The sequence below is a fragment of the Perognathus longimembris genome, chromosome 21 (genome assembly GCF_023159225.1).
Source record: "Perognathus longimembris pacificus isolate PPM17 chromosome 21, ASM2315922v1, whole genome shotgun sequence".
NCBI classification, from domain to species: Eukaryota; Metazoa; Chordata; class Mammalia; order Rodentia; family Heteromyidae; genus Perognathus; species Perognathus longimembris.
The window spans coordinates 6,949,234-6,976,668 of record NC_063181.1 but is presented as its reverse complement, the minus strand read 5'-3'; the positions used below and the strand labels follow the sequence as shown (position 1 = coordinate 6,976,668).

The following is a 27,435-nucleotide window of genomic DNA, read 5'->3' as shown; positions in this document are numbered from 1 at the left end:
CCTCATTCCTAGCCCCTGGTGCAAGGTTTCGTCTCTAGCAGTCTCGGCTTATTTCCTAATGACTAAGAGCAAGGAAGAGGTGAAGCTGGTCACTAGCAGTGCTTGTGACAGTGACCTCCCTCTTCCTGTTTCCATCTGTGTGTGTGTGGGGGGGGGGTGGAAGGAAGCAGGTCCAGAGAAGGCAGTCAGTGAATGGAGGATGGCGGGGGGGGGGGGGGGGGGACAGACGATGTGGGGAACGCACCGAATGAATCAGCAGTCAGTCCTTCTGCATTGTAGACATCACCCATACCCCCTCCTGCCCCGCCCTGCCAATCCTTATTCGGGATTCATTGTCTAGTCCCAAATCCAGCATTTGGAAAAGTAAAATCCAAAGGAGCCCAACAAGATTGGCCTTGTCTCCTGAACCATGACTGCAGAGTAGTATTGGGGCGACTTACTTGCAGAGTGCCTGGCTCCGTGACCCGCCAGGCATGGGGTGGCGTGCGTCTTTGCACGGTCAGGTGAATGTCTGCAGATGGAGCGCCAAGGTGGCCGAAGAATATAGATTATTCAGCAGTAGAGGGAAGGCAAGAAACAAGTCAGCCTTAAAAACCCCCTTTTCATCAGCGCACATGCCACACCACCTGTGTACATTTCACTGTACAGTTCAGAGGCTTTCAGGAAATGTGGGCCTCTGCGTGTGACAGTCACCACAATACATTTGGGGGACATCTCTGCCTCCCATCAAAGCTCCAGACCGCGTACGCTGTTCCCTGTCCATCCTCATCCCTAGCGGCACGCGGTTGGTAATCCTCCTTACTGTCTCACAGATCCACCTGTACAAGGCATCAGGAAACGTGTTCTTCTGTGTCTGGCCTCCTTCCCTTAGCCTCGGTGCTGTAGCAGGTGTCTGTTCACCCCTCCCTTTTACCGCTCGGCAGTATTCCGTGGTCGTGTTTGTAGGCTGCTGTCTGAGCCGAGGATGACTGCAGCCACGACTCCCAACAACCTGTAGACTGGTATAAAAAGTTTTGGAAGCTGGGCCTGGCGGCACACCGCTGTAATCCTGACACTTAGGTGTGTAAGCTTGTGAGGTTGAAGCCAGCCCGGGGTACATGACGCGACCTCTCAGAACAAAAACCAGACACAACAGACTACTAGGGAACCGACTGAACACATAGAGATATATTCTTTTTCCTTATCATTATTTCCTAGACAATGGAAGGATCACGACAATATACACAGTACTTACATTGTCCTGGATGCTGTAAGTAACCTAGGGATGGCTTAGAACATGTGACAGGAGGCCAAGACCTAGAGGATGGCCGATGGATGCCAACCCAGGGCAGAAAAGTCTGTGAGGCTCTCTATCTCCAAGTAACTAGCAAAGTGCTCCACTAGCGCCATGGTTCAAGTCATGGAGCATCAATCATTCCAGCCCACAAGGCCCTGATTTCAAGCCCCCATACCAGCATACATGAATAAATACATACGCAAGATGTATGAGGGAAGGCTTTGGGGTTGTCTATAGATATCACTCCATTTTGTGCAAGGGATCTGCGCAGCCCCAGGCTGTGCTATGGCCGAGGGGTGACATGAGGAAGATAGCAAGGGGTGACGGGACCCTCTTTTGTCCCTTCTGTCAGGGCTGAGGTGCGGTTGGTGTCTGCCGACTGTGGTGCGTCTGTTTCCTGTGAATGTTGTTACAAACTTGTTGACTTGAAGCAGCAGGACTTTATTATCTCACCATCTTGGAGTCTGGAGTTTTGCAAAGAGGGTGTGGGCGGGTCTGTGCTCCTGGAGCTCCTCGGTCCCAGGCGTCTTCCGAGCTTCTGGTAGCTTCTGGCAGTCCTTGACCCCAGCTCTCCCGGTCTCTGCTTCCATGTTCACGTCCTTACTGCCCATCCCTCCCCTCCCCCTCCCCCTCCCGCCGTGGTTGCACTTAGGGAGCCCTAAGGGAGGCTGTTCCTCTTGGACCATTTAAGGTAAAACACACACACACACACACACACACACACACACACACACACACACACACACACACACACACACACACACACACACACACACACACACACACACACACACACACACACACACACACACACACACACACACACACACACACACACACACACACACACACACACACACACACCCGGTTCTGGCTCATGTCTGTAATCCTAGCTGCTCAGGAGGCTGAGATCTGAGGATTGAGGTTCAAAGCAGCCTGGACCTATGAAAGGCTGAAAGTGGAGCTGTGGCTTAAATGGTAGCGTACTAGCCTTGAGTGGAAAATACCAGGCCCTGAGTTCAAGTCCCAGTATGGGCAAAGGAAGGAAAGAAAGGAGGGAGAGAGGAAGGGAGGGAAGGTAGGCAGTTAGGCAAGCAAAGGAGCTGCCCAACTAGTTTCCAAAGGGGGGTCTTTAACTTTCTGGATGTGCTATTTACTGGCATTCACTATATCCCCCCCCCTTTTTTCTTCATTCCTCCTGGCCATGTACAGGTATTCTGGTTACCCCACATTCTTGCTGTGTGTCCTCTCTCTTAAGTGTTTTTGTCTTGTAGTCATTCTGCTTGGTGTGAAGTGGTATCTGATTGTGGTTTTGATTTGCATTTCCTCATGACTAGCAATGTGGAATATACATTCATGTGCGTATTAGTCATCGACAATTTGGGGTAAAATAATCTATGCAAAGCTCTTACCTCGTCTTCTTCTCCAATTGTGAGTTAGCCCACTGGTCTCCACAGCCTCTAGCCTTGCCAGTCCCTGACTGGGCTGCCCCGAGGTTGCCTTGATCCGAAAGTGGGGGACGGCTCTGCTCCCTGGGGTGTCATTCTGCCACTGCGGGCGGACGTGACTCCCAAGTGTGACCTCGGGCCGTATATACTGGATCAGGGCCGCTAAGGGACCGCACCCCCTTCTCCTTCCCCGGGGTCTCGGCGTGGTGGCATTTCAGGACCCCACCGTGGCTTCTCTTTCTAGTCTGGTTTTTTTTTCCTTTCGTAACTCTGACCCGAGTTTAGTGGAATAGGTATTTCTGCGATTACACTGCGACGAAGTGTTTGCCGGCTTTCTTCCTCCCGCAAGGTTGTGGGAGCAGAGGCTGCACCTGTACATTTTGCCACTCTGTCACCAGCCCCTCAGACAGGATGTGCGTAGCAAGCAACCCGTCGACGCGTGTTGGGTGGTGGACGTGGGGTTCTCGTCTCCGCTAGAAGACAAAGGGGCTCCCGCGAGGGCACCACACCGGGTCAGGCATCAGATACCTCGGTCCCTCACGTGGGGGTGCCCCGTTGGCCCGCCCGGGTTTTCATTTCCCTTCTTGTTCTTTCCCTCGTTTCCAGCGATCTACAACTACCATGCTTCCCAAGACGTGGAGCTGTCCCTGCAGATCGGCGACACGGTCCACATCCTGGAGATGTACGAGGGTGAGTGTGGCCCCTGTCCCGCCAGGCGGGCTGGAGGTGGAAACAGCGGGCGTTGCGTATTAAGCAGGAGGCACTGCCTTGCCTCCCTTCAGCAATCCGGGATGCTCTCCAGGGACACAGCCCATACTACAGGTGGTACAGTTGAGGTCTCTGCCGCTATGTGTGGAGTTGGCCGGGAAGGGGGAGGGAATGGGGGGGGGGTACACTGGGCCTTTGGCTGGTAGTAGCTGCAAGGGTGTGTTGCTGATTAAGAGTCTCTTTGTGGCTGGGCACCGGTGGCTCACACCTGTAATCCTAGCTACTCAGGAGTCTGAGATCTGGGGATTGTGGTTCAAGGCCAGCCTGAGGAGGGAAAGTCCATGAGACCCTTTAGTTCCTGTGAACTGGCAAAAAGCCAGAAGTGCAACGTACGTGGTAGCGCTCCAGCCTTGAGCGGAAAAGAAGGCTAAAGAAATGGCACCCGGGCCCTGAGTTCCAGCCCCAGAACAAACAGGGAAAGAGTCACTTTCTACTTGATGTGGATGTTGCTGATATGGCCGGGTTGTGGGGAGCAGGGCAGGAGGGACGGCCTTCCGATTCTCTCTTCAGAGAATTAGGTCAGGCCCATGGCGTATTTCCTCCAAGTAGGTCAGGCTGTTCTCACAGTGGTTGCAGTTAGATTAACGGGGACCCACTGGGCAGCCCCAGGCCCGGGGCGGGGGGGGGGGGGGCGGCTTCCACTTTAATCACTGCAGTGGACAACAACAGTGCGTCCAGGCCACTGGAGTCGAGGACCAAAAAGCAAAGAGCCTCAAGTAGAATCTGGTTCTTCCCTGAGAGCCAGGGCAGGAAGCAGCAAGGTGGACTCTGATCCTCCACTCAGGGGTCTTGAAGCAGCTTGCTAGGCCCAGACACGTCGATGCTGGAGACCGGAAGCCTGGAGGAAAAGGAAGCCGGCTTTGGCCATAAAAATTCTAGCTAAATCATCCACCTGGTTGCACAAGAGTCTCTGGCTACAGCCGCAGACTCTCCTGTGCTTTTGGCAGAGGGCCTGCTTCTGTGTTATCTCTCTCTCTCTCTCTCTGCATGCACAATTCACGTAATCCTGTAACTCCCCGGGGTTGAGAGGAGACAGGGCCGGCTGTGTGGACTCTGCCCAGCCCAGTCTCGCACTTTGCTTTCATCCTGGTCACCGTAGCGTCAATTCCAAATCACCGAGACATGCGGGACAATGGGCAGATCATTCCAGGACTCCTGCTTGTGAAATCGCAGCCCCGGGCCCCCCCACAAGGCCCTCATTTGTTATCAGGGAGCCCATGAGCCTCCTGGTGTACCCATGGAGGTAGGTTTCCCACTGCAGAGGTACCACGCGTGTGTTCAGCTTCGTGACTCAGCCACAGGGGCTTGGAAAGAATGTATGTTCAGGGATCATTGGATTTTACATTTCTTACTTGCCACTTCTCGTTTTTATTTCTGTCACTAATTGGACGGTGTTCGGTCTGCCCACTGTGCTATGTCTCTAGAGTGAGGTGGGTTGTTTGCTTTACTTATTCTGAGACTTCCCTTTAGGTGCTTACTGTTTTGGAATTGGGTTTTTAATTTGTGTTTATGAAGTCTTTTTTTTGTTGTTGTTGTCTTCTGTAGGAATGCTTTATGGCATTCTGTTCTGTCTGAAGTTAGAGCCAACTCACTGATGGTAGTCCAAGTTCTCAACGGTTTCCTTCTCCCCTCCGCCTCCTGCTCCCTCTTTCCCCCCACTTCCCCCTCCCCCTCCGGCTCCCCCTCCCCGCCTCCCCTCCCCTCCCCCTCCTCCTTCTCTACCTCACCTCTCCCAGGCCTCCTCCTTTTCATAGTCACGATCTCACCATGTGGCCCAGGCTGGCCAGGAACTCACAGTTCCCCGCGTTCACCTCCCAAGCACTGGGATTACAGATGTTAGCTGCCATCCTCAGGGAGAAGCTGAGAGCCGCAGACACTGCAGCCGACGTTGCACCCCGGCCTAGTGTGGCCCCTTGCGGATCTTGACTTTGTCGTTCTTCACTGACATGTTAGCTCTGTGTGTGTGCGTGTGCGTGTGTGTGTGTGTGTGTGTGTGTGTGTGTGGTTTGTAGTAGTCCTGTGTTGGTCATGTATCAGGAAGGATGGAATATTGATGTTGATCGAAAGACCTTTATATTCTGAAGACACTTTTCTCATTGTCTATGACCCTCGCATAGAGAATGTAGAGAATGAGCTCTGTGGGTGACGGGGCCCGCAGGCCTCCACGCAAATTCAGTATTTTGTATAGGTACCGTAGGTATTTGTGTCTCGGGGCTGGTACTAGAGCTTGTGCTTGGGGTGCGGTCTCTTCACTTTTTCACTCGGCTGGCGCTCCACCGCTTGAGCCACACCTCCACCTCTGGCTTTTTGGGCGGTGAGCTGGAGGTAAGAGTCTCATGCGCTTTTCTGCGGGGGTTGGCTTAGAACCACCACCCTCAGCTCTCAGCCTTCTGAGTAGCGAGGATTACCAGCGTGCGCCATTGACAGACAGCACCCGGCTTTTAACGCTGTTCCCGGTGATTTTGTTGCGGCGTGTTGTAATTTTCCGCTTGTGGCCTCATGCGTGCACACATCGTGTTTCAGGTTTGGGAGCATTTCCTATACACGCTGACATACAAACTCCGGACTTGCGTCTGATTCTGTACCCACAAGGCAGTGCTCCTGCTCTATCGCCGCTGCCGCGCGGTGTGCCTGGGGAAAATGCTGTCCCCGCCGTCGACCTTTGATCCGTCTGCTGTGTCCCCCCCCTCCCCCGCCCCCCACAGAGGACACGTGGCAAACGTCTTGTGTTCCGTAACCACCAAGTGGCCTGTCAGCTTCCCAGACGAGATGATGATCCTGGATTCCATTTCCTCCACCTCTCTTATTTTATAGGATTCATTTTTCAATAGCGTCTACCTTGCCAGAGGCTCAGAGGCAGGTTCTTGTATCTGCTAAGTACTTGGCGTTCTTGGCTGCAGTCTCACGTTCCTTTCCTTCTTTCTTTTTTCTCTTCCAAGCACTGCAGGACTGAGGGCAGGACTCTCTTCTTGCCAATGTTAAAGTCAAAGGAAACGCTGAATAATAATAACTCGTGTCCAATTCCGCCTCCCCCCATCCTGTCTTCCCTGAGAACAAATAAACAAAATGGGAACACCCATGATACCGCCAGACCGATGGTACTGCCAGTCCCGCTGGTAAAGTCATGCTGGCATGCTTTGCTTGGCCCTGGGGGTTTGAGTCTCACAACTTCCTGTCTCCGAGTCCTGCAGGCTTGGGGGGGCACCAGCTGCCCCGGGCCCTGCCCTGCCGTGTGAGGTGCGCACACCAGATCTGCCGAAGCTGTTCCAGCGAGGTGTGGACGGGCGTCCACCCACATGGAAGAAAGTTCTCTGCCCACAACCCACCACAGAACAGCCCGGGGGACTCTCCCTGGCTGCTTCCAGCCCTGTGGGCGAATGAGTGGACTCCTCAACAAGGTCCAGACGGCGCCTGCCTCGGCTAACCTGACACGCCCCGTGGGGGGGGAGGCCACGGCAGGTCAGGACCCTGGATGACGGACGTCCCAGTTTCCCTCCCCAGAGGACATGCAGGTGGGGCCTCAGTTTCTCTACTCACTGGACCCTGGACCCTGCCCGATGCACACAAACAACGCAATCAGGCCCCGATGGAAACGACAAAATGAGATACCACGTCGGGGGCGACCTGAGCTCCGCAGAGAGGCGCAGCACCGAGGGCTGGGGACCGGAGGCCGAGGACTCCCAAGGACAGCACCAGCGTCGGAACTGGAGAAGCTGGGCTACCTGGGAGAGCTGGAAGAAGTGCAGAAAGAAGCACTTGTGCGTGGGCAGGAGCTCCTCAGTGTACCCGTGTTGTCCTCTAGAGCGCGAGGCCAGCAGAACGCTCCTGAGGCAGGAAAGCCACTCTTAGAAAGCCACGGGGGAAGGTCATTTCCCGGAAATGCTCGGAACCGGGGATATTTTGGGGTTCCGGAAGAATGACGTGTACCTAAGCAGGCAGGCCCCTTAGAGGCGGGGCTGAGTCTACGCGTGGAGTTGGTGCGTGTTTTCTGCGCCCCTCGGTCACAGAGCCCGCCCGCGAGTCAGTGTACAGGACGCCATCTCTTCCCAGCATCTGAAGGTCACCGCTCCGCCTGCCACAGGAAGCCCACACGGAATGTTCCACCCTGGAGGCCGCATGTCAGCGCTTACACAAGCTTTAGGTGTTGTGGCATTTTGGGTTTGGGAGTCAGGCATGCTCACCCCGTCGGATGAAAAGGTTAGGGGTCAGCACGGGCTCTCGCTTGCGCCCTGTAGGTGTTCAGTCTCCTTTTGGAGGCCTTTGTATGTGGGGGAATCTAAGTGAGGTGGCCAGGAACTTTGTTGTCGACGACATGGATGTACAGTGGAAGGCTTTTCCCTTCGGCTGGGGCGTAACCATCATCTTTCTGAGGTGCTGTGATGGCATCCTGTGTTTCGGTCACGTGACACACCGAAGGTGAACTTGTTGAGCGTCTCATGGAAGAAGATACGTTTTAGAATACGCTCGGGGCTCCTGCCCATCCTTCCGGCTCTACTCAGGAGACTGAGATCTAAAGGATCTCAGTTTGAAGCCAGCCTGGGCGGAAATGTGTGTGGGATTTCCACCTCCAGTTGGCCAGCAAAATGCTGGACTGGAGGCATGGCTCAGAGGGAGAATACCAGCTGCGAAAGAAAAAGCCAAACAAGAGCACGAGGCCCTGAGTTCAAGCCCTAGTGCTTCGTACAAACAACAACAACAACAAACTATTCTATTGTCCTGGGAGCCTGGACATCAGTTTTGTTCCTTCCTCCCCTTAGTCTTTGTTTTGTGACTTTTAAAACTCATCAACGATGACCAATAGTCATCATCCATGTAAGAAACAAACAAAATAAGGAACAAAACGGATTTGAAGAATCAGTTCTTGGGCCAGGTGCTGGTAGCTCACACCTGTGAGCCAAGCTACTAAGGAGGCGGAGATCAGTCCATGAGATCCTTATCTCCAATTCACCATTAAAAAAGAACGTAAGTGGCACTATGGCTCAAAGTGGTCGAGTGCTAGCCACTGAGCAGAAAAATTCAGGGACAGCACTCAGGCCTTGAGTTCAAGCCCCATAACCGCAAAGAAAAGAAAAAAGAAAGTTCATCTGAAAGCTTCCTGGGGTCTAGATTTATGTAACTGTCTGGCTGCCCCACTAGTGAGGATAATGGGACTTTTATTGGGACTCTCAGTCCTTCCCTGCTAGGACCTGCCTTTCGGAATATAAATGGCGGTGGGCCCAGCAGCTTGGATTTTATGACAGGCAGTGCGCGTGAACGTCTTGGCCCGGGTCTCGAAAGCAGAGTAGGCTGTGAGGTATTGCCTTGCGTGTGTTCAGTCCCAACCCACTCTTCCTTCAGTGGGGTTTGTCACCAACCACGGTGGGGCATCTGTTCCTGAGATCTGCGTTTCAGAAGATGAGCAGGACAGGAGGAGTGTGTGGCTGAGCCGAGTTACTTAAAAAGCAGAGAGCCCGGAAATGGTCTCTTCTCAGATTTGGGACTATTTTTTTCTTGTTTGCTTATTGTTGTTGGTGGTGGTGGTGGATGGTGGTGATGGGGTGTGGTGTGTGTGTGTGTGTGTGTGTGTGTGTGTGTGTGTGTGTGTGTGTGTGAGAGAGAGAGAGAGAGAGAGAGAGAGCGCCCAGGGCCTCTGTGGCCTCAGCTACCCTCTTTAGTCTCATTTTCTATTTTTAACTAAAGAAAAAAACCTTTTATTTTGATTTATTTCTATTCGGTTATTTCTTGGTGGTATTGGGATTTGACAGCAGGGTTTTGAGCTCATTATGTACCTGCTTGGTCACTTGAGCCATAGCTCTAGCCCTTTTCACTTGAATTATTATTATTATTATTATTATTATTATTATTATTGGGTAGAATCTTGTGTTTTGCCCGGGGCTGGCCTTGAATTACGATCCTCCTATCTCTAGCCTCCCTTTCCCCACTTGGAATGAGGTCTTGCTAGCTTGGCCTTGGGCAGGCCGGCCTAGCACTTGGGTTCTCCTCAGCAGCCGGGATTAACCAGCAGGCACTACCACATGGGCTTCCTACTGCTTACAAGAAAGAGAATGTCTTCTCCTCTCTGTGCTTCTGGAGACACAGTGGTGTTTGCCTTTCAAACCCATTCCTGAAACGTGCATTACTTAGGTCTTAAGCATCCACAGGACATTCCCGCGGCAAAGCCAGAGCTCTCCCGCGATGCCATGGTGAGCTGGCACTTGGAGTTGCCCCACGTGGCCAACTGCCCACACATCTAGGGGGGCCCGCTCAGCCCCGACACGCAGGTGCTCGGGGAATGCCTTGCGTCCGCTGGCTGCTGGAGGATCTGGGTTGGCTCAGCGGAGCGGGAGGGCGGGCGCCTTCTGCCCTGAGCTCGCCGGTGCCGTGCCCCCCGATGGCTGTCTGCCGACCTCTCCGTGGACTGCGGGGCCGGCCGGGGCCTGAGGCGGCCTGTCCCGTCCCAGCCCCTCACAGCCACCAGCCTCGGCCACGCGTGACGTCAGAGTCCCAGGGAAGGTTTGCAGTGGAGGACAGGTGGGCGTGTCTCGGCTTCATCTACAGTAGTTCATAGAAGAGGGGTGTAGGGTCTTTAAAATCATGTTATAACGAAGTGTGTCAAGGAATTAAATAAGTAGAAGATATTCTGTGTTCATAGACAGTAGCAGAATATTGCCAAGATCTCATTTTTCCCAACATGATTTTGGGGCGTAACAGTTTTCCAAAGTGGGTAAGGTCCACTTTTGAAAACAACAACAACATGTATTTCTCCCTCCCTCTTTCTCCTCTTCTCTCCTTGTTTCCTTCATTCCTTCTTTTTTTTTTTTTGGTCAGTCATGGGCCTTGAACTCAGGGCCTGGGCGCTGTCCCTGAGCCTTTTCTGCTCCAGGCTGGTGCTCTACTACTTGAGCCACAGCACCACTTCCAGTTTTCTGGTGGCTAACTGGAGGTGAGAGTCTCATGGACCTTCCTTCCCAGGCTGGCTTTGATCCCCAAATCTCAGCCTCCTGAGTAGCTAGGATTACAGGCGTGAGCCACCAGTGCTAGGCCATTTTTTTTTCTTTTCTTTCTATTTGTGTACACACTGGGTTTGTTGTCCAGACTCGCGGATTCAAGCAGCCCCCCCTCCCCTGAGTAACGGCTTCACCTTTGCAAGCCCCGCTGCTGCCTGTGAGATAAAACCCGAGAGGCTGCCGGTGACGCGCCAGGCCACGTCCCGCCCTTGCCGCTTTCCCGAGGGAGGTGAGACTCAGCGCGCAGAGCACGAGCCAAGAGTCACGGCCCCCCAGAACGCACCAAGGGGGTTGGCCAACCGGAGGCGCTGCTGGCAGACCGGGAGGGCTCTGTCCTGTGGGCATGGGGAAAGGGTACCCCTGCACTTCCTCGTGAATACACCATCCGACGTGCAGGGAGCCCCACACCGGTGACTCACGCCTGTCACCCCAGCCGCTCTGGATCTGCATCTGGGGGGTCGTGGTTGAAAGCCAGCCTGGGCAGGAAAGCCCGTGAGACTCTTCACCTCCAAATAACCAGCCAGAAGTCAGAAGTGGAGGTGTGGCCCACGTGGCAGAGCTCCAGTCGACGGCGCCCAGTCCCTGCATTGAAACCCCAGGACCAACATTATTTTTTTTTTTAAGTGTTTTGAGGGCCTGCACTTGCATCTCTGCGAAAACAAAGCTGAAAACCACACCTTCCCTGCCTATTTTTTTTTAAATTTTTTAAAATCGCTACTATAAAGGCGATGATGTCCAAAGGGCTTCCTTCCAGTTGCGTGAGGTGAAGAGCGCGTTTCTCTTGGGACCACGTCACCCCTTCCCTGGCTGTGTCCCAGTCCTTCCCTCCCGTCCCCACCCACCCCTTCCTGTCCTTCCCACGGGGGAGGTCAACTGGCATCTCAGGCTGCTAGGATTTCACGGCCACGCTCGCCCCACGCAGAGGCCGCGGCCCTGGTTCCCGGCTTCCTCCTCGCAAGGGGAAAGAGCCAAGCCCTGTGTTTATATCCCAGTCGTTTTCCTCCTTTCCGGTTTCCTTCTGCAACGCGGAGGGTTGAAAGCAGGGCCTTCTATTCGCTTAGGCAAGCGCTCCAACCCTTGAGCCATGCCTTTGGTCCTTTTCGCTTTGTTTGTCTTTCTGGTAGGGTCTTTTGGTTTCTGCCCAGATCTGGCCTCTGACCAATATCCTCCGACCTGTAGCCTCCCGGGTAGCTGAGATGACCGGTAAGAGCCACCGTGCCTGGCTTATTGGTTGAGATGAGGGTTTGTTAACTTCTTGCGTGGGCTAGCCTCAAGCCATAATCTTCCCAAGCAACTGGAATTGTGAGTGCAAGCCGCCACATCTAGCTTTAGTTTTATTTTTTCTGTGTTTTTTTTTTTGTTGTTGTTGTTTTTTAAGTAATGGTGTTAGATATCAGTGAGTTCCAGGGTCAGAGACTTTTGTCTTGTCACTAAGGCATACTATGTAAGATAATTATCCTGAAAAACAGATTCATCACGTGCGCACACACACACACACACACACACACACACACACACACAATGCAACACACCGCAATTAATCTTTCACCATCTTTGCATCCTTCCGCTTCCTGCCTTTGGGTTTATTTTCAAAAGCCCAAGGTGGGGGTCCGTGTGGCCGGGAGTGTTGTTTTATTTTGTTTCCAGCACTGAGGGTTGCCTTAGGAGGAGCGGGGCCCCAGGCTGCTCCAGGCTCAGCTCCCCAACTTCTGCCCAGGAAACCTGACAGTTTCACCTGGCCCCAGGGGGATGCAACCTTTGACCTTGGCCTAATTAAGCTCCCACTCCGGGATACTTAAAGAGGGGAGGGGAACAACAACAACAGGATTTCACACCTGCTCCTCCTCTGCAGACCCGGGGTCCCCCAGGTAATGCTGCTCCCTCCTGGCTTCTGGCCTTTCATTCCTGGAAGGATAAACAGAATTTCCAGACCTTTTGTGTGTGTGTGTGTGCGGGGGGGGGGGGGGGGGGGGGAGGGGTGTCGATTTCACTTGAGATGGTAGGGTGAAGGCTGATTTTTACAGACTACCCCCCCCTTAACTTACACTGCGAATGATGCTTTTCTTGTTGGACAAGCCTGCAGTGAACACCGCCCCCCCCCACCCCACCCTTATTGATTCTTCCATCTCCAGGCATTTCCATTAAAAGCTCTTGCAGATCTCCTGACTTGTTTATGGAGCTGTTTTCTTCCTCCTTGCGGGACATGTCTGATGCTACCCGTTCAATAGTATTTTTTATATTTAATGAATGAGCTGCCACATTAGTCTTGTAAATCCCCCCTCTCTCCATGGGTCACCCCAATGAGCGGTCTCCTCCTCTAGCCTAGCCCTGCCCACCCCACCCCCCTTTCTCCTTTGTATTCTTTCATCCTCCAGCCCTGGGTGAAGTGTTGTTTGTTTCCTGCTTCTGTGCCTGGGTTCTTTTCCTTCCCACGATAAAGTTTGGGACTCCTCTCATCTGCGGGAATGTGTTCACGGAGTCAATGAATCTCCGATGGGTGCTTGGAACTTTTAGAGGTGGCAACAGCTCATTTAGAGTGGGCCTGGGCCGGGGACCCTGACGTGGGTAACTGAGGTGAGTCATGTGTCTGGGGAGAAGCGACGGAGGGCAGAGTGGTAGAGAAACAGCTCTGTGGTTTTCCACACGTGACTCTGACTTGTCTTCGAGGTGATTTCAAACAGCCGGATTTGAAGGATGCCCACCCGTGGCTCGGAAGCAGTTACTTTATAGAGTTCTGTAAAAGACAAGGCAAGTGTGTCCAGATGTGCACAGGCCCCTGAGCTGGGGACAGATGTCCAGTCTTTATTCATCCTTTCCAGATCTCCTGCACGATAGCATCCTAAATCCAGGGAATATTTCCGGTCCAGACATATCTCTTTCTCTGCCTCGATGAAGACCATGGTCCTAAAGCAGCGTTCCCTCCACTTCTCCCTGAATCACCCAGCAGCGCTCTTTACCTTTTTGGATGCCACTGACAGCTTGTGAAATTTTAGAGTGTATCTCCAAGGGAGATAGTTTGCATTTTCAACTTAATGACATGTATAGCAGAGACCAGGGGGCTGTGTTCTGGCTGATTTGTGTTGTGGTTGCCAGTCCTGGGGCTTGAATTCAGGGCCTTGGCACTGTCTGAGTTTCTGATTTTTGTTCTTTTTGTTTTTTAGCTCAAGGCTAGTACTCTACCACTTGAGTCACAGCTCCTGTGTGACTTTTTGTGGTTAATAAGAGATAAGAATCTCACGGACTTGTCCTGCCTGGGCTGGTGTTGAACTGCGATCCTCAGTTCTCAGCCCCTTGAGTATCTGGGATTACATGCGTGAGCCACTGGCACTCAGCTTTGCTGGTTGCTTTTGGATAGAACAAATTGCAAGCGAGTTGTAAAGCAGTATTGGCAGATGACTTAAGGTTCAAGCTGTACTGCCAGCAAGAAAGAAAGAAAGAAAAAAAAGGTGAGATCTGAGGATCACTGTTCAAAGCCACCTCAGGGCAGGAAAGTCCATGAGACCCTTATCTACGGTTAGCCACCAGAAAACCAGAAGAAGCACTGTGGCTCAAAGTGGAAACGCACTAGCCTTGAGCAGAAAAAGCTCAGGGACAGCGCCCAGACCCTGAGCTCAAGACCTACAACCAACAAAGAAAAAAGAAAAAAGCAACAGTTGTAAAATAGATCGCAGCGTACAATGAGCCAGACTGTTCATCTTCTAATACACTTTCTGCTAATTGTCTCATCATTGCTAGGACAAGAGAACGTATACTGGAAATGTGTTTATGTTGTGCCAGTAAACATATTATGTTCGTGTTCTCTTGTTCCATTACAGGTTGGTACAGAGGATATACTCTCCAGAATAAAGCTAAAAAGGTACGGCTTACTTCAATTTTCAAGTCTTATCTGAGCTCTACTAAATTTATGTTAAAGCTATCAGGTCCCGTTACCTGCACTGCCTAGATCATGGCATGTTTTCTCCTTGGTTCGCTTTTTTCTTTGAAAGTGAATTCTCTGAATCTCTGTACATTGTCCCAATTCAAGGAGAAAGTCCTAGGTGAATTTGTGTGTGTGTGTGAGAGAGAGTGTGTGTGTGTGTGTGTGTGTGTGTGTGTGTGTGTGTTTGGTTCTAGGGCTTGAAGTCAGGGCCTGGCACTGTCCCTGTGCTTTTTCCTCAAGGCTTCTACCACTTGAACCAACGCTCCTCTTCCATAGCTTTGCTTTTCCTTCCTTCCTTCCTTCCTTCCTTCCTTCCTTCCTTCCTTCCTTCCTTCCTTCCTTCCTTCCTTTCTTCCTTCCTCCCTCCCTCCATCCCTCCCTCCCTCCCTCCTTCCCTCCCTCCCTCCCTTCTTTCCTCCCTTGTGAAATGAATTGGAGATTAAGGGTTTCAAAGACTTTCCTGCCTGGGCCTGGCTTTCCGCCTGGGCCTTCAGGTCTCAGCTTCCTGAGTAGCTAGGCTTACAGGTGTGAGCGGCCAGCGGCCAGATGGCTTCTGGGTAACTTCTTGGCCCTTGCCCCTGAAGCTGAGCAAGGTGGTATAGCACGGGGGACCCCGCTCTGGGGGAAGGATCCACTCCTCCCCGTTTCCTTTGACTTCCCTTGCTTGAGTCCTCTCGCGGAGCACTGTCCCTGTGGCCACTGAGGGGTTCCTTCTTTAGCAAATGGACACCCGGGAGCAGTGGTTTCCAACCTGAGCTCCACTCCCCCCACCCCCACCCCATGATACCTTCAGAAGTTAGTAGCTTCCCACCCATACGTAGGTGACAGAAAATGAGGCCGAAAGAAGAACATGCAGTGCCGTGGTAAGGACTCTTTCATGGCACGTGTAAATTCACGTGGACTCCACTCATTTTTTTTAAATTATGTTTTCTGCATTTGATTCTATTACGTGCCACGTATTTGATGTGTTTGGACTGTCCATAACAATAAATTTCTTTCTGTTCACGCCGGGCACTTTAAAAACTACTGAGCCAGACAGTCCGTCTTTCCTGTGTCAAAGCTACTAACCATCAAGCCCAGCAAGCCGGGGCTTCACTGATGCCTCTCCGTGTCTTTTCAGGCCCCGTCAGCGCTTTTCCTTTGATGGGGCTTGGCTCTCCAGGGCAGCCTGTTGTGTCAGCACTTTCTTTTTGAAAGAACCAAATTGATCAGGACTTATTATTTCAGAATTAGCCCAAATGCCAACTAGAAAGGAGAGAAACAGTTTTTTAAATTTTTGTCAAGAGGGGAGAAGGGATAAAAGCCTGTGAGCTTGAATACCAAGGAAGCAGGCCGAGGTTGGACACTAGACTCTCAAAGGAGCACAGGGCCCCTGAACCGCCTCCCCAGGCGAGAAGATCAGGACTTCTACTCAGGAGGCTGAGAACGGAGGATCACAGTTCAAAGCCAGCCTGGGCAGGAAAATCCTTGAGACTCTTAGCTCCAGTTAGTCACCAAAAAGCCGGAAGTGCGGCGGTGGCTCAAGCAGTAGGGTGATAGGTTTCAGAAGAAGAAGAAGAAGAAGAAGAAGAAAAGACTAAGAATTAGGAGCAGTGTGAAAAGCATGCACCGCTGAGCAGTTCCAATCCCAAGCCTGTCTGGAGGCGGTGTCAGAGGTGGTGTGCAACCATGGTCCCCAGTTTGCCCAGTGAGTCGCCCCTAGCTCGTGGGTGTCTGCCGTCTCTCGGGCCCTTCCGAGATTCTTTTATTATTTTTTGTCAGTCCTGGGGGGCTTGAACTCAGGACCTGGGTGCTGTCCAGGTAGCTGTCACCTTCAAGGCTAGCGTACTACGACGTTGAGCCACAGTTCCACTTCCAGTTTTCTGGTGGTCCTTTGGAGGTAACAGTCTCGTGGACTTTCCTGCCTGGATTGGCTTTGAACTGCGATCCTCAGATCTCAACCTCCTGAGTAGCTAGGATGACAGGCGCGAGCCACTGGTGCCCGGCTTCTTTCCTAGGTTCTAAGGTGGCTGCACAGTGACTGGCCTAGAGAATGGCGCTTGCTCCAGCGACACAGGTGCATGACCACCGGGGTTGGCAAGCCTGGCTGTTCTCCTGCTCTCAATTAATTTGTGGGTTCAAGTAAGGAGTCAGAGTTCCTCGCCTTTTTGTTGTTGTTGGTCCTGGTGCTTGAATTCGGGGCCTGGGCACTGTCCTTAAGCTTTTTTTTGCTCAAGGTTGGTGCTCTACCACTTGAGCCAACGCTCTGCTTCCCACTTTTGGTGGCTAATTGGAGATCAGAATCTCATGGACTTTCTTGCCCAGGCTGGTTTCAAACTGTGATCCTCAGAGCTCAGCCTCTTGACTAGCTACGATTACTGACGTGAGCCTGACACAAATGATGTTTCTGGGCACCTGTTAGGGACAGGATTTAGCCCATTAGCATTTCTTTTACTCACAATTACAGAAGTGGCAGTTAGTTCAGAGTACAATCAGAGTTAGCCACTTTGATGTTTAGTATTTGTTGAAGAGGAACAATATTCAGGCCACTTATATCCCAATCTATTTTTAAAGCTAAAGAAAAACATTCTCAGACAAGACCATAGGATTCCTAATGAAGAAATGTCCTGTGTGTTGAAAACCAGGTCTGCTGACCTTAGGTCTTCTTCCCCTGAGACTCTCTACTTGGTCCAGAAGAATTTTTCCAGCATGGACCATCTTGGGTTCCAGTGCATTCTGTCACTTCCTCCTGCTGGGAAAGGTGGACAGATCGATGGCCCCAGCATGCACATGAGCTAGCTCTGGGTGTGACTTACGTATTTTTCTATTCAAGGAAGCCTCATTAAAAGGCTTCTGTAGGCGTGAAACTTCACCTTTAAGATGAAGTATTTCAGCAATTAAAGAAAATCCTATAGTACAACGAGAGGATGATACCAAGACCTGGACACTGATGGTTTGTTTAAGTTGAAATGTCTTTCTTGTGAAGAGCTGAGAAAAGTGGGTGGAATTCAGGGTCAGTTGTGGTGAATGAGGCTCTGCTCTTGACACCCCTTGGTTAATTAAGAAAGCTTGTTCTGGATAGCTCTGTCCTCAGCCTCTGTCCCTTCCTTTCCGGTCTTAGGGGAAGAGCAACTTGAAAGGTCTGTTGTCTTAATGGAAACTCTTGTTGTCCTTTATAAGCCAACCGAGCCATTTAGAGGATGATAAAAGGGCCTAGCGGCTTTCCAAACTCAATAAGCCAAGAGCTTTGAAGAAACTGATTATTGATCCTGGCAGAATTACGGCAGCGTGGATAAGGTCAGCGTGTAGAAATTCATTGTTGGTTTATTTTATTTTTTTTAATTCTTGAATTCATGTGAGTAGGTCCCATTGAGGAAAGAAAAGCAGAACTGAGATGTCCTATCAATCACAACCCAGGCTTGCTGGGAAACATTCTACCAGCATCACATTTATCCAAGTGCCAAGGGCCTGGTGATACTTCCAAATGACACAGTGATCGTACTGAAAGTGAATCTTCTCTCCATGTGAATTTCCTCGGTGCCGATTATCTGCTTATGATTAGCCTAGCCATCACGTAACTAATCACAGTCGGTGTATAATTTAAACACTTCTGTCTTCTAGTGGGGTATCTCCTAGCAATTAGGAGCAACCTTTTTTTTTTTTTTGAGGTATTGGGATTGAATTCAGCTTTGCACTTGCTAGCCAAGTGCTCTGCCACTTGAGTCATAACCTCCAGCCCAGTCCTTTGCCTTCTTGATTGGAAAAACTTCCTGCAAGTATAGACTTTTGGGATACCAGTGTCACCCCTTTTTGTTTTCGCTGTTGGTTTGGGTGTGTTTGGGGGCTGGGGATCGAACCGAGGGGCCTCATGCATGATGGGTAGGCCCTCTACCACTAGGCTGGACCTCCAGTCCTATGTTATAACTTACTTTAAGCTTATGATGACCACTGTAAGAAGTTTATTTCTACCCAGATCCCCTCCTTTTTTTTTTTTTTAACAAAGTCTGGATTTCTTTTTCAAATTGTGATTTAAGAACGAACGTCACAAAATTAGCCGTCTTATGCGTTACGTTCTGTGGCACTGAGCCTGTCCACATTGTCACACCACCGTCATGGACACCTCGGTCCAGAACCTGTCCATTCTCCCAACCAAACCCCTCATGAAACCCCGAGTCCTCACTCCCTTCCCCAGGCCTTGGGAACCCCCATTCTTCTTTCTATAAACGCGACGGGCCCCACTGGAGTCCTTTGGTCACCGGTGTGTTCTACTCCGCATCGAGTCCCAGAGAGCACCTCTGGACGGCTGGGTCCCGGTTTCCATAGACACGACCATCAGCTCGGCCCCAGGAGGGGCGCCCATCATGCCTCTGGTGTCCCGTGGGCCGTCGAGAGCCTGGGACTCCGGAAGCCAGGCTCAACACCTCGGCGGCCCCCAGCGAGCTTGCGCTGTGGTTTCCGGTTGCTCGTCAGCCTTCCCCGATGGCCGCATGCCGGGTCTGTAAGGGAGGAGCTCGGGTCACCTCAGCGGTGCGCGCGCTCTCGTCATCCCAGCGGCGAGGCAGAGGAACGCCGCTCACCACGCCCGCACCCCCTCTTCGTGCGCGCGAGCAGGCGAAGGCGCAGGATTTCATCGAGGGCCATCCATCGGCAGTGGCAGGATCCCATCGGTCACCCCTCCGCCGGAAGCAGCCGCTTAATCTCCGGCATTCTTGCTGCTTCCTGTGTCGTTGGCAGTGGATCAAAAGGAAGGAAAGTCAGTACCGTCCAGATAAATGCAGGGCGTGACGCTGGGCACGAGCAACGGCTGTTGACACCGACTTCTTGTCCCATCAAGGATAACGGGGTGTGCACACGTCTTGGGTTACGGTGCTCTGAACAGGGGGGGTGTGTCCCCCAGTTTGTGATCAGCCACTTGGACGCGTGATGTCCACAGACTTCATGGCGGTTGATGGCGGGGGGGCTCTGGGCCAGGTGCCTGCTGGGTCAGCTCTGCCCAAGTGAAGGTCAGCGGTGCCCTCCGCCAAGGTCATCTTCTACCCTAGGCCCTGGGCTGTGTACAGGGCTTTGTACCAGGGCTCACGTGTTGCCTGCCATCCGTGCTGGGTGCCATCCTTGTCCGTTGCCCGCAGTTCCGTGGCGGGGCCGTGTGTTCTGGGCCGTACAGTGTTAGGATGCTGGAGAGGAGGGAGAATGGCGTGGTAGGGGTGGACCAGTGCCGGAATAGCCGGGTTGCGGATCTCATCGATTGGGTGCACAGGGTTCAGGGAAGGTGTCGACGTGGTTTCCATTTTATTTCATTTTTAGAATTATTTCTAAGTAGCTGTACAAAGGGGTTTCAATTCCGCATATCAATGTATGAATGTGAAGTGTCGTGGCCCATTTCACCCTTCCCACCCTTCTCCCCGTCGCTCCCAACTCCACCCATCCCCTCCAGGTACCCAGCTCCGTTTCCCAAACGCCCTTCACACTCCGAGCCCGAACCTTCATTTCTACCTTTCCGTTGTCACCGTTTCGCATTGTTGGGGAAGCCCCGGTCTCCTGCAAACCCGGTGGGGGGGAAAAATGTTGTCGGCATGTCCCCGGTCTTTGTTGCTGCGTGATGTTCTTGACTTGGAGGCTGTCTAAGCAAAGTTCTTCTGTCTCTAGGGCATTTTCCCTGAAACGTACATCCATTTGAAGGAGGCCACTGTGGAAGACCGGGGGTAAGTCCCTTGGAAGGGATGGGAGCAGACTGGAGGCGTGGCTCAGTGAGTAGAGCGCTAGCCAGTGAGCAGGAACATCAGGGACTGAATTCGAGTTCTGGTCAGACCCAAAGAAGAAGTGATTGAAGCATCCCTTTCACCCATGAGTATTTCTCCCACCTCGTTGATTATTTCTCTTCGAGAGAGAGATATGACTTAAAGCATTTCCCTGGTGGATTCCCTCCTCTGTCTGTCTGCTGTCTCCCTGGCATGCGTTCTCAGCATATGAAGACAGCAGTGTTGAACTGCCTGTGGGTTTTAGCTCCTCTCCCGACATTCCCTGAGAGTTGGGTTTTTCACTCCGTATTGAGGAACATTAACCAAGCTTCCCAGCACTGTCGATGAATGAGCCTGTTGGGAGGCCCCCAGACACGATCAATGAGCGTCGTGGAGAAAAACGTATTGAGTTCATGCTGTTCTCACTTCTGGCCAATGTCATGGGCGAAGTGCACCCTGACCGGGCCCTCCGCCCACGTTTTCTCTGCTGGGAAGTCCCAGGGAAGAAAACCCAATCCATTCTAGCAAGTGGTATGGGCAGGGGTGCCAGACATACTTCTTCACCCATCCTTCCAGCGCAGCTACCCAATTGTCGTCCTTGTTCCATGCTTGGTTTGGTGGTTGAGGCTCCCAGGGAGAATTGGGGTGGACCGGTAGAGGCTGGCTCCCCCATATATGACAGGAACCGGGTTGAGTCTGGGGGCTGTGTTGTCCTAAACCGCTCTGCTGCTTAGATGTGATGGAGACCCCCCCTCCCGGACACAATGCACCCCGCCATGAGCATGCTCGTTTGCTTTCTCTCAAGCCAGAGCAGACCCCTTCCAAGTCTTTGAGGGTCAGGGGGAGGGTGCTGGTGGAGAAAAGCAACTGTCACTCGTGGTAAAGCAAGCATCTGATTGGCTCCCTGCAGGCAGCACGAGACGGTGATTCCCGGGGAGCTGCCCCTGGTGCAGGAGCTCACGGGCACGCTGCGAGAATGGGCCGTCATCTGGCGCAAGCTCTATGTGGTGAGTTTCCTCCTGGCTTCGAACACGCGGACACAGCTGCCCTCCGCAGGGCATTGGCCCCTTGTCAGCGCTCAGTCCCCAGTGGGCAGCATCTTCCTGAACGGCTGGCAAGCAGCTGAGTGTCGTTTTCCCCAAAGCCGGGCCATTGATAGGAGAGGGTGGAGGGAAGTGACTGCACTCCTTCCTCAGATTCCGCCATGGATCAGCATGCTGCTTGTGGAAGTGCTAATGGGAGCCGTTAGCACCTTCCTGGCCCGTCCTAGTGCCCTATTTTGAGTCCTCCACACTCCTTGTAAGTAGCTGTAATGATAAGTATTAACGTGTCACCAAGAAACCCAGGAGGCTTACTGTGAATGCATCCCTGTGTGTACCAGGGGACAGAAATCCAGAAACGTCCCACAGCTCAGCTACCCAAGGATGGCACTCTTTTATTTGTTTATTTATTTGCTTTGTGCTGGTCTCGGGGTCTATGTGCTTTCCCCTGAGCTTTTTTCGCCCAAGGCCGGAACTCTACCACTTGAGCCACCGCTCAAGCTTCCTTCTCTTTGCTCATTAATTGGAGATGAGAGTCTCATGGACTTTCCTGCCCGGGCTGGCTTTGAACCATGATCCTCAGAGCTCAGCCTCCCGAGTAGCGAGGATGACAGGTGTGAGCCCCCGGTGCCTGGGTTGATTCTTCAGTCTTGGTGAGTTCCCGGGAGCACCCCAGCCACGGCAGGCCGTGGAGGGGAAGCGGTCACCAAACCCATTCCCGCAGGCGTGCTCAGGGGCCGGGTGGCACAGTTGCGTTCCAGTCGGGGCTGTTGCCCATAATGTTTCCTTCTGGGCTGTCTGTCCCTCACCGCTCAGCCCGTGGCCTGGCCCTGGGGATCTTGGGCCTGACAGGGGAAGGTGCTCGTTTGAGCTCTTTAGGTGCAGTTGATGGGTGGTCTGACTCTTACTTCCTAAACCATCAGCTCGGGGAGGGTGGGGGTGCGGCTGTCCGCTCGGGGGGCCCCGCGTGGTCCATCACCTTGCACTGATTTACCGCACGCCCTCTGCAGTTCTGGTTAATGGATTGCTTAGTGAGAGATGTCGCAGGGTTGATGGATGAGAACGGCACGGTTTCCTTCCTGACGGTGCTCTTTCTGGAGATCACTGGGCGACGAAATGTGCAGAATGTGCTAGATGGTTCTCAGGCTGGGCACCCCCGCTGTGTCGCTCTCCTGCTATCATGAAATACCCGAAGCGGGGTGAGTTAGAAACAAGAGCGTTTAAGGGCCTGATGTAGGAGTCAGCCGAGATCTGGTGAGGATGGCATCACCTTGGCAAGAACTCGTGTGAGAGAAAGAACCAACGGGCAACACGGGGAGCCAGAGCACGGGCAGGGCCTCGCCTCGGTTCACCTCAAGAGGCAGACACTCACGAGAGCCACCTCTGAGGCTGAGTCTTCCGTGAGCTCCGCTAGGCCGGGCTCTGCCGGGCACCCGACACCATGCAGACCTGCGGGAAACACTCAAGCCGCATCCTTCTCGAGCCCCACCCCCCCATCCCGCATCCCAAAGCCCCGAACCCAAGGTTGCTCCGGCGTCTGAAACGGAGGCCTAGAGGTGCCACCGAGGAAATGCCACGCCCGACACAAGAGGGTGGCATGTAGGTCACACGCAAGAGTGAGTAAAACTTTGCATACCGTTACCATCAGGCTCCGTAGAGGGCAGGCAGGAAGCGTGCACGCATCGCTCCATGCCCTAGAAACGAACCACAGATTCCTCTAGCAAAATCAACCCTTGCGATCTGTGCGTTCCGGTCTTCAGCTGATGGGAGCGTTACACCGTGGGTCCCGAGGCTTACTGGCGGGGAAAATGCATTCTGCTGACCAGATGGAGCCCAGTCCTGGAGAGCAGTTCTTTGAGAATCATGTGCAATACACTATAAGCTTCAGGGGAGGAATGTGCCCACCCGAAAGAAAGGGAGACCTGCTCCCCAAAGGAGGGAGAGGCCAACGGCACCTCCCGTCTTCCGTCTTGCAGTGCTTTCGTACGGTGCTCAGCCGGCGTCATGACACTGTCCGTGTGTTGGGAAGCAGGAGCAAGCTCCTGGCCGACACATCAGGACGCCGGGGTAGCGATCGAGCAGACTCTCCTCGCTGCCTCGGGGGTCTTAAGCCGCTCGAGGACTCCGCTGTTGCTGGATTCGGCCCCTGTCCACCGTGGAGAAGCTCCCGGGTGGGCCGCACAAAGCTGTGAGGACGGGAGGCCGGCGGCTCCGAATGTGTCCCCCAGGCAGACTGTCAAGGTCTCCGCGGAAGCCGGCGTGGGTTCCTCGCCCCCGTCTCGGCCTCTTTGGACGTCTCCCCCCGGCGCGGCCTTGGCTCGGGGCTTTGCTCTCCCTCTGCCCGTGGCTGCTCTGGCTTCCTACGGGCACCGCGCCGACCCAAGGCCGCCGGCTTTGTCTCCCTGGCGTCATCCTTGCAGAGTGGCCTTGAGCGGACAGTAGCAGGCTGTTTCACCACCAGCCTCGGGGCCTTCTTGGCTTGGGTTCAAGTCCAGGAGGCCTGGGCCCTTCTGGAAGGCAGCAGGAACATTCCTCGCAGTTTCTGGCCAGCTTGGCCTCCACGGCCGCTTCTCGGTGGGAGCCGGTGGCCGGGTCAGCAGGGTCCCCGGGGACGTGCCACCGCAGCGGGCACCGGAGCCAGCAAGGCCGGCTGGTTCTTCCACTCCGGCTCCCTTCCTTCCACTCCGGCTCCCTTCCTTACTCTGTGTATATTTTTACATTCAGACAGAATAACAAACCTAATAATAGTGATGGAAAACAAGCAAACCAAGACAGAGAGAACTTCGGGGCCTTGGTGGTGGAGTCTGTGGTGTAAGGAAAGTCCCTGGATAGACCAAGTTTTATTTTATTTTATTTTTCCAGGAAATCGATCAGACCTGCTTCCCTGCAGGCCTGGCCTGTCATTCAATTCTCTCAAGATGATGGATTTAATTTGTTGTTGTTGTTGTTGTTGTTGCGATTATCAAGGTGTTGTACAGAGGGGTTACAGTGACGGAAGTCAGGTCAAGAGTACGTTTCTTTTGGGACACTGTCGCCCCTTCCTTCGCAGCCGGGGAAGGAGGGAGGATGCACTAGTCTGTTTTCTGCTGCTAGGACAAAATGCCTCAGGCCAGAGACTTCATGGAGAGAAGAGATTTATGGGGCTCCCAGTTTTGAAGGCAAGAGAGCCCAAGGTTAAGTGACAGTTTGTCCTCCGCGGTAGCCTTGGTGGTGGCGTGTTGTGTGATGATGCCGGCTTCTGGCCGGCCGGTGTGTGTGAGCGGGCCCAGGCTGGCTGTGTTGTAACAGCCCTGCCCAGCACTGGCTTGCTCCACGAGCGCAGCAGCGCCGTCTCGGGCTCGGGGAAGCCTCCCAAGAACCTAACTTCCTCCCCTAAGCTCGCCTCTCAAAGCTTCCACCCTCGCACTGACGCCAGGGGGAGAGACCACAGCCAGAACACGGCAGAAGGCCCGGGAAAGAAGATTCTAGATTTTTCTCCCCACCTGACATGCTACCCTGCAAAGCCACGGAGCAGCAAGGGTCCGCTAGCCGCTAGGCAGAAAGGCTCGCGCAGAACAATCTTGGGAATGTGGCACCAAGTCCGCTTCCTTGGAGTAAATGGGAAAATTGCTTCCTTTGGTCCGTTCCAGCTTGTCTATTCATAATGACTTTGGCACAGCAAGTCAGAGAAGAATAACTGTCTTCATTCTTCTTTTGAGGGAAGAACTTGGCAAATGAGGCTGATACTGGGCAGGCAATCGTGAAATTGCCAGGGATAATATCTGATGGAACGGAGATTGAGAACTTGTGAATATGGGCGCCAAACAAGGCAGCCCCACTTGCGGGGCCCTCCAGCCCCTCCCCTCCCAGAGTGAGAGAAGTCTTATATTCCTATTCTATAATTTGTAAACACTAAAAAGTCCTAACTATTAGTACACAAATGGAGAAAGGGGAAGAGAGAGAAAATGGAGGGAGGGGGAAGGAAGAAAAGGAAGAGAGAAGTGGAGGAAGGGAAGGGAAAAGAAGGGAGGGAAAGCAAAGGAGAGGAGGGACCCTCTTGGCAGTTCTGGAGGTCACAATCGCATATGCGTGTGTACCCGTGTGTACATACCAGTACCGGGCCTTAAACTCAAGGCATACCGCCGTAGCTCCGCTTCCGGCCTTCTGGTGGTTAATGGGGGATAAGAGTCTCATGGACTTTCCTGCCCTGGAAAGCTTACCTCTTGCCGTCGTGATTTAAAAGCACCCCAGGCAGAATGCCGAGAGAAAGACGCTCCCTTCCGCCATGCTTACATTATTCTGCGCTTCCTCTCCCCCGTGTTCCCGTCGCAGAACAACAAGGTGACGCTCTTCCGCCAGCTGCAGCAGATGACCTACAGCCTGATCGAGTGGCGCTCCCAGATCCTCTCCGGGACGCTGCCCAAGGACGAGCTGGCCGAGCTGAAGAAGAAAGTCACAGCCAAAATCGATCATGGCAACAGGTACACCAGGGCCAGCCCTGCCCTGCCCTGCCCTGCCCTGGTGACCCGGAAAATTCCCGGCACCTTCTTGGCTAAGGATACTGTTCATAATCGGAAGGAAGGAAGGAAGGAAGGAAGGAAGGAAGGAAGGAAGGAAGGAAGGAAGGAAGGAAGGAAAAAGTTGTTAATTACCAAGAACCAATGGCTCCTGCTTATAAATCCTCGCTGCTCAGGAAGCTGAGAATCTTGGTTTGAGGCCAGCCCAGGCAAGAAAAGTCTGTGAGACCCTTTATCTCCAATTAGCCAGGCAAAAGCCCACGTGGAGAGCTATGGTTCCAGTGATAGAACTCCAGCCTTGAGTGAAAAAAGCTAAGGGACAATGCCCAGGACCTGTACCAAAAATAATAAAATAATTTTAAAAGTTTAAAAATGCCACGCACGGGGCTGGGGATATGGCCTAGTGCCTGCCTCATATACATGAAGGCCTGGGTTCGATTCCCCAGCACCACATATATAGAAAACGGCCAGAAGGGGCGCTGTGGCTCAAGTGGCAGAGTGCTAGCCTTGAGCGGGAAGAAGCCAGGGACAGTGCTCAGGCCCTGAGTCCAAGGCCCAGGACTGGCCAAAAAAAAAAAAAAAAAAAAGCGCCACACACGGTGGACACCCTCTCCCCTACCGCCCCCCCCCCCCCCCGCCATCTGTCTTCTGGGGTCTCACCGTAGGCAGGCAGAGAGGTTTCTCTGGTCCCTGCGCCCCGAGCCCATACAGGGAGTACTGCTGGGTTAGTTCGTCTGAGATCTGGCTCCTGGCAGCATCCGTCGTGAGTCTGGAGGGCCTGTGGGTTTGGCGGGCATGGAAAAGAACCTGCCAGGTGCGGTCCTGTGTGGATGGAGAGGCAAGAGACAGGGACAGATGGAGGGATGGACAGATGGACGGTACACGTGTGTGCTTTCTTCCCAAAGACCTGCCCCCTTCTCCGGCCCCCCCCCCCCCCCACAATTGCTCATCTTCTTGCTGTCTGCATTTCCCACTTCCAGAGTTGTGCGGGCCTGGAATGCACCTGGGGCCCCTTTTCCACTCCACTCCCAATTCTTGGCACTAGGTAGTCTTTTGGCTTTTATCCGCACCCCCTGGGCACAAGAGCCTTGGGAGGGAGGGCAAGCGTGTGGGACACAGAGCGCCATCTTGCCCTGCTGGACACACAGCTATGACTGAAGGCACAGGGATAAGGAAAGCTTGCACCGCTAATGTTGATGGAGGGCTTCATTTCTTTGCATTGGTGTCTCAGGTGCATTCTCTCAGTAAGTTCTCATGGGAAGCTTGAAAGGAAGGACATTGTTTACAGGGGAAGGGATCCCAGGGGTAGCAAGTACCGTAACCAAGGTTCAAATCCTGGTCTGACTCTGGTCAGAACCGGTGTGAAGTTTGGTGTGTATGGACACCATTCCTTGGCATACTATCACATGAATCTGGCTGACTCTGTCCCGTGAGTGTGTGAAGGTTTACTGTGGTGTGGAAAGGAGAGAGGAGCTAGAAGGCGGAATGGCGCACCCTTTCCACTTGGGGGGGGGGTGTCTCTGGGTGCTCTGGGCGGGACACCCACCGGGCCCCTCTGCCCCCCGCAGAATGCTTGGGCTGGATCTGGTGGTGAGAGACGACAATGGGAATATCTTGGACCCGGATGAAACCAGCACCATCGCTCTCTTCAAAGCGCACGAAGTGGCCTCCAGACGGATCGAGGAGAAGATTCAAGAAGAAAAGGTACACGTCCTCTGGCGTGCACGTCTTAACACACTGGGATCCCGTGTGTTGCTGTGGCTTTTAATAAGAGAAAGGGAATTT

At 53.1% G+C, this 27,435-nt stretch overlaps 1 protein-coding gene across 1 annotated transcript in view; it reads left to right on the top strand.

Moving 5' to 3' along the window:
- Dock5 (dedicator of cytokinesis 5) overlaps nt 1-27,435 on the top strand; it is a 115,132-nt gene that overhangs the window by 31,881 nt on the left and 55,816 nt on the right. Inside the window, exons 2-7 of the mRNA XM_048330992.1 lie at nt 3,331-3,414; nt 14,294-14,334; nt 20,023-20,078; nt 21,025-21,121; nt 25,466-25,614; nt 27,219-27,354. Coding sequence (XP_048186949.1) covers nt 3,331-3,414; nt 14,294-14,334; nt 20,023-20,078; nt 21,025-21,121; nt 25,466-25,614; nt 27,219-27,354 — 563 coding nt within the window. The remainder of the gene's footprint in view (nt 1-3,330; nt 3,415-14,293; nt 14,335-20,022; nt 20,079-21,024; nt 21,122-25,465; nt 25,615-27,218; nt 27,355-27,435) is intronic.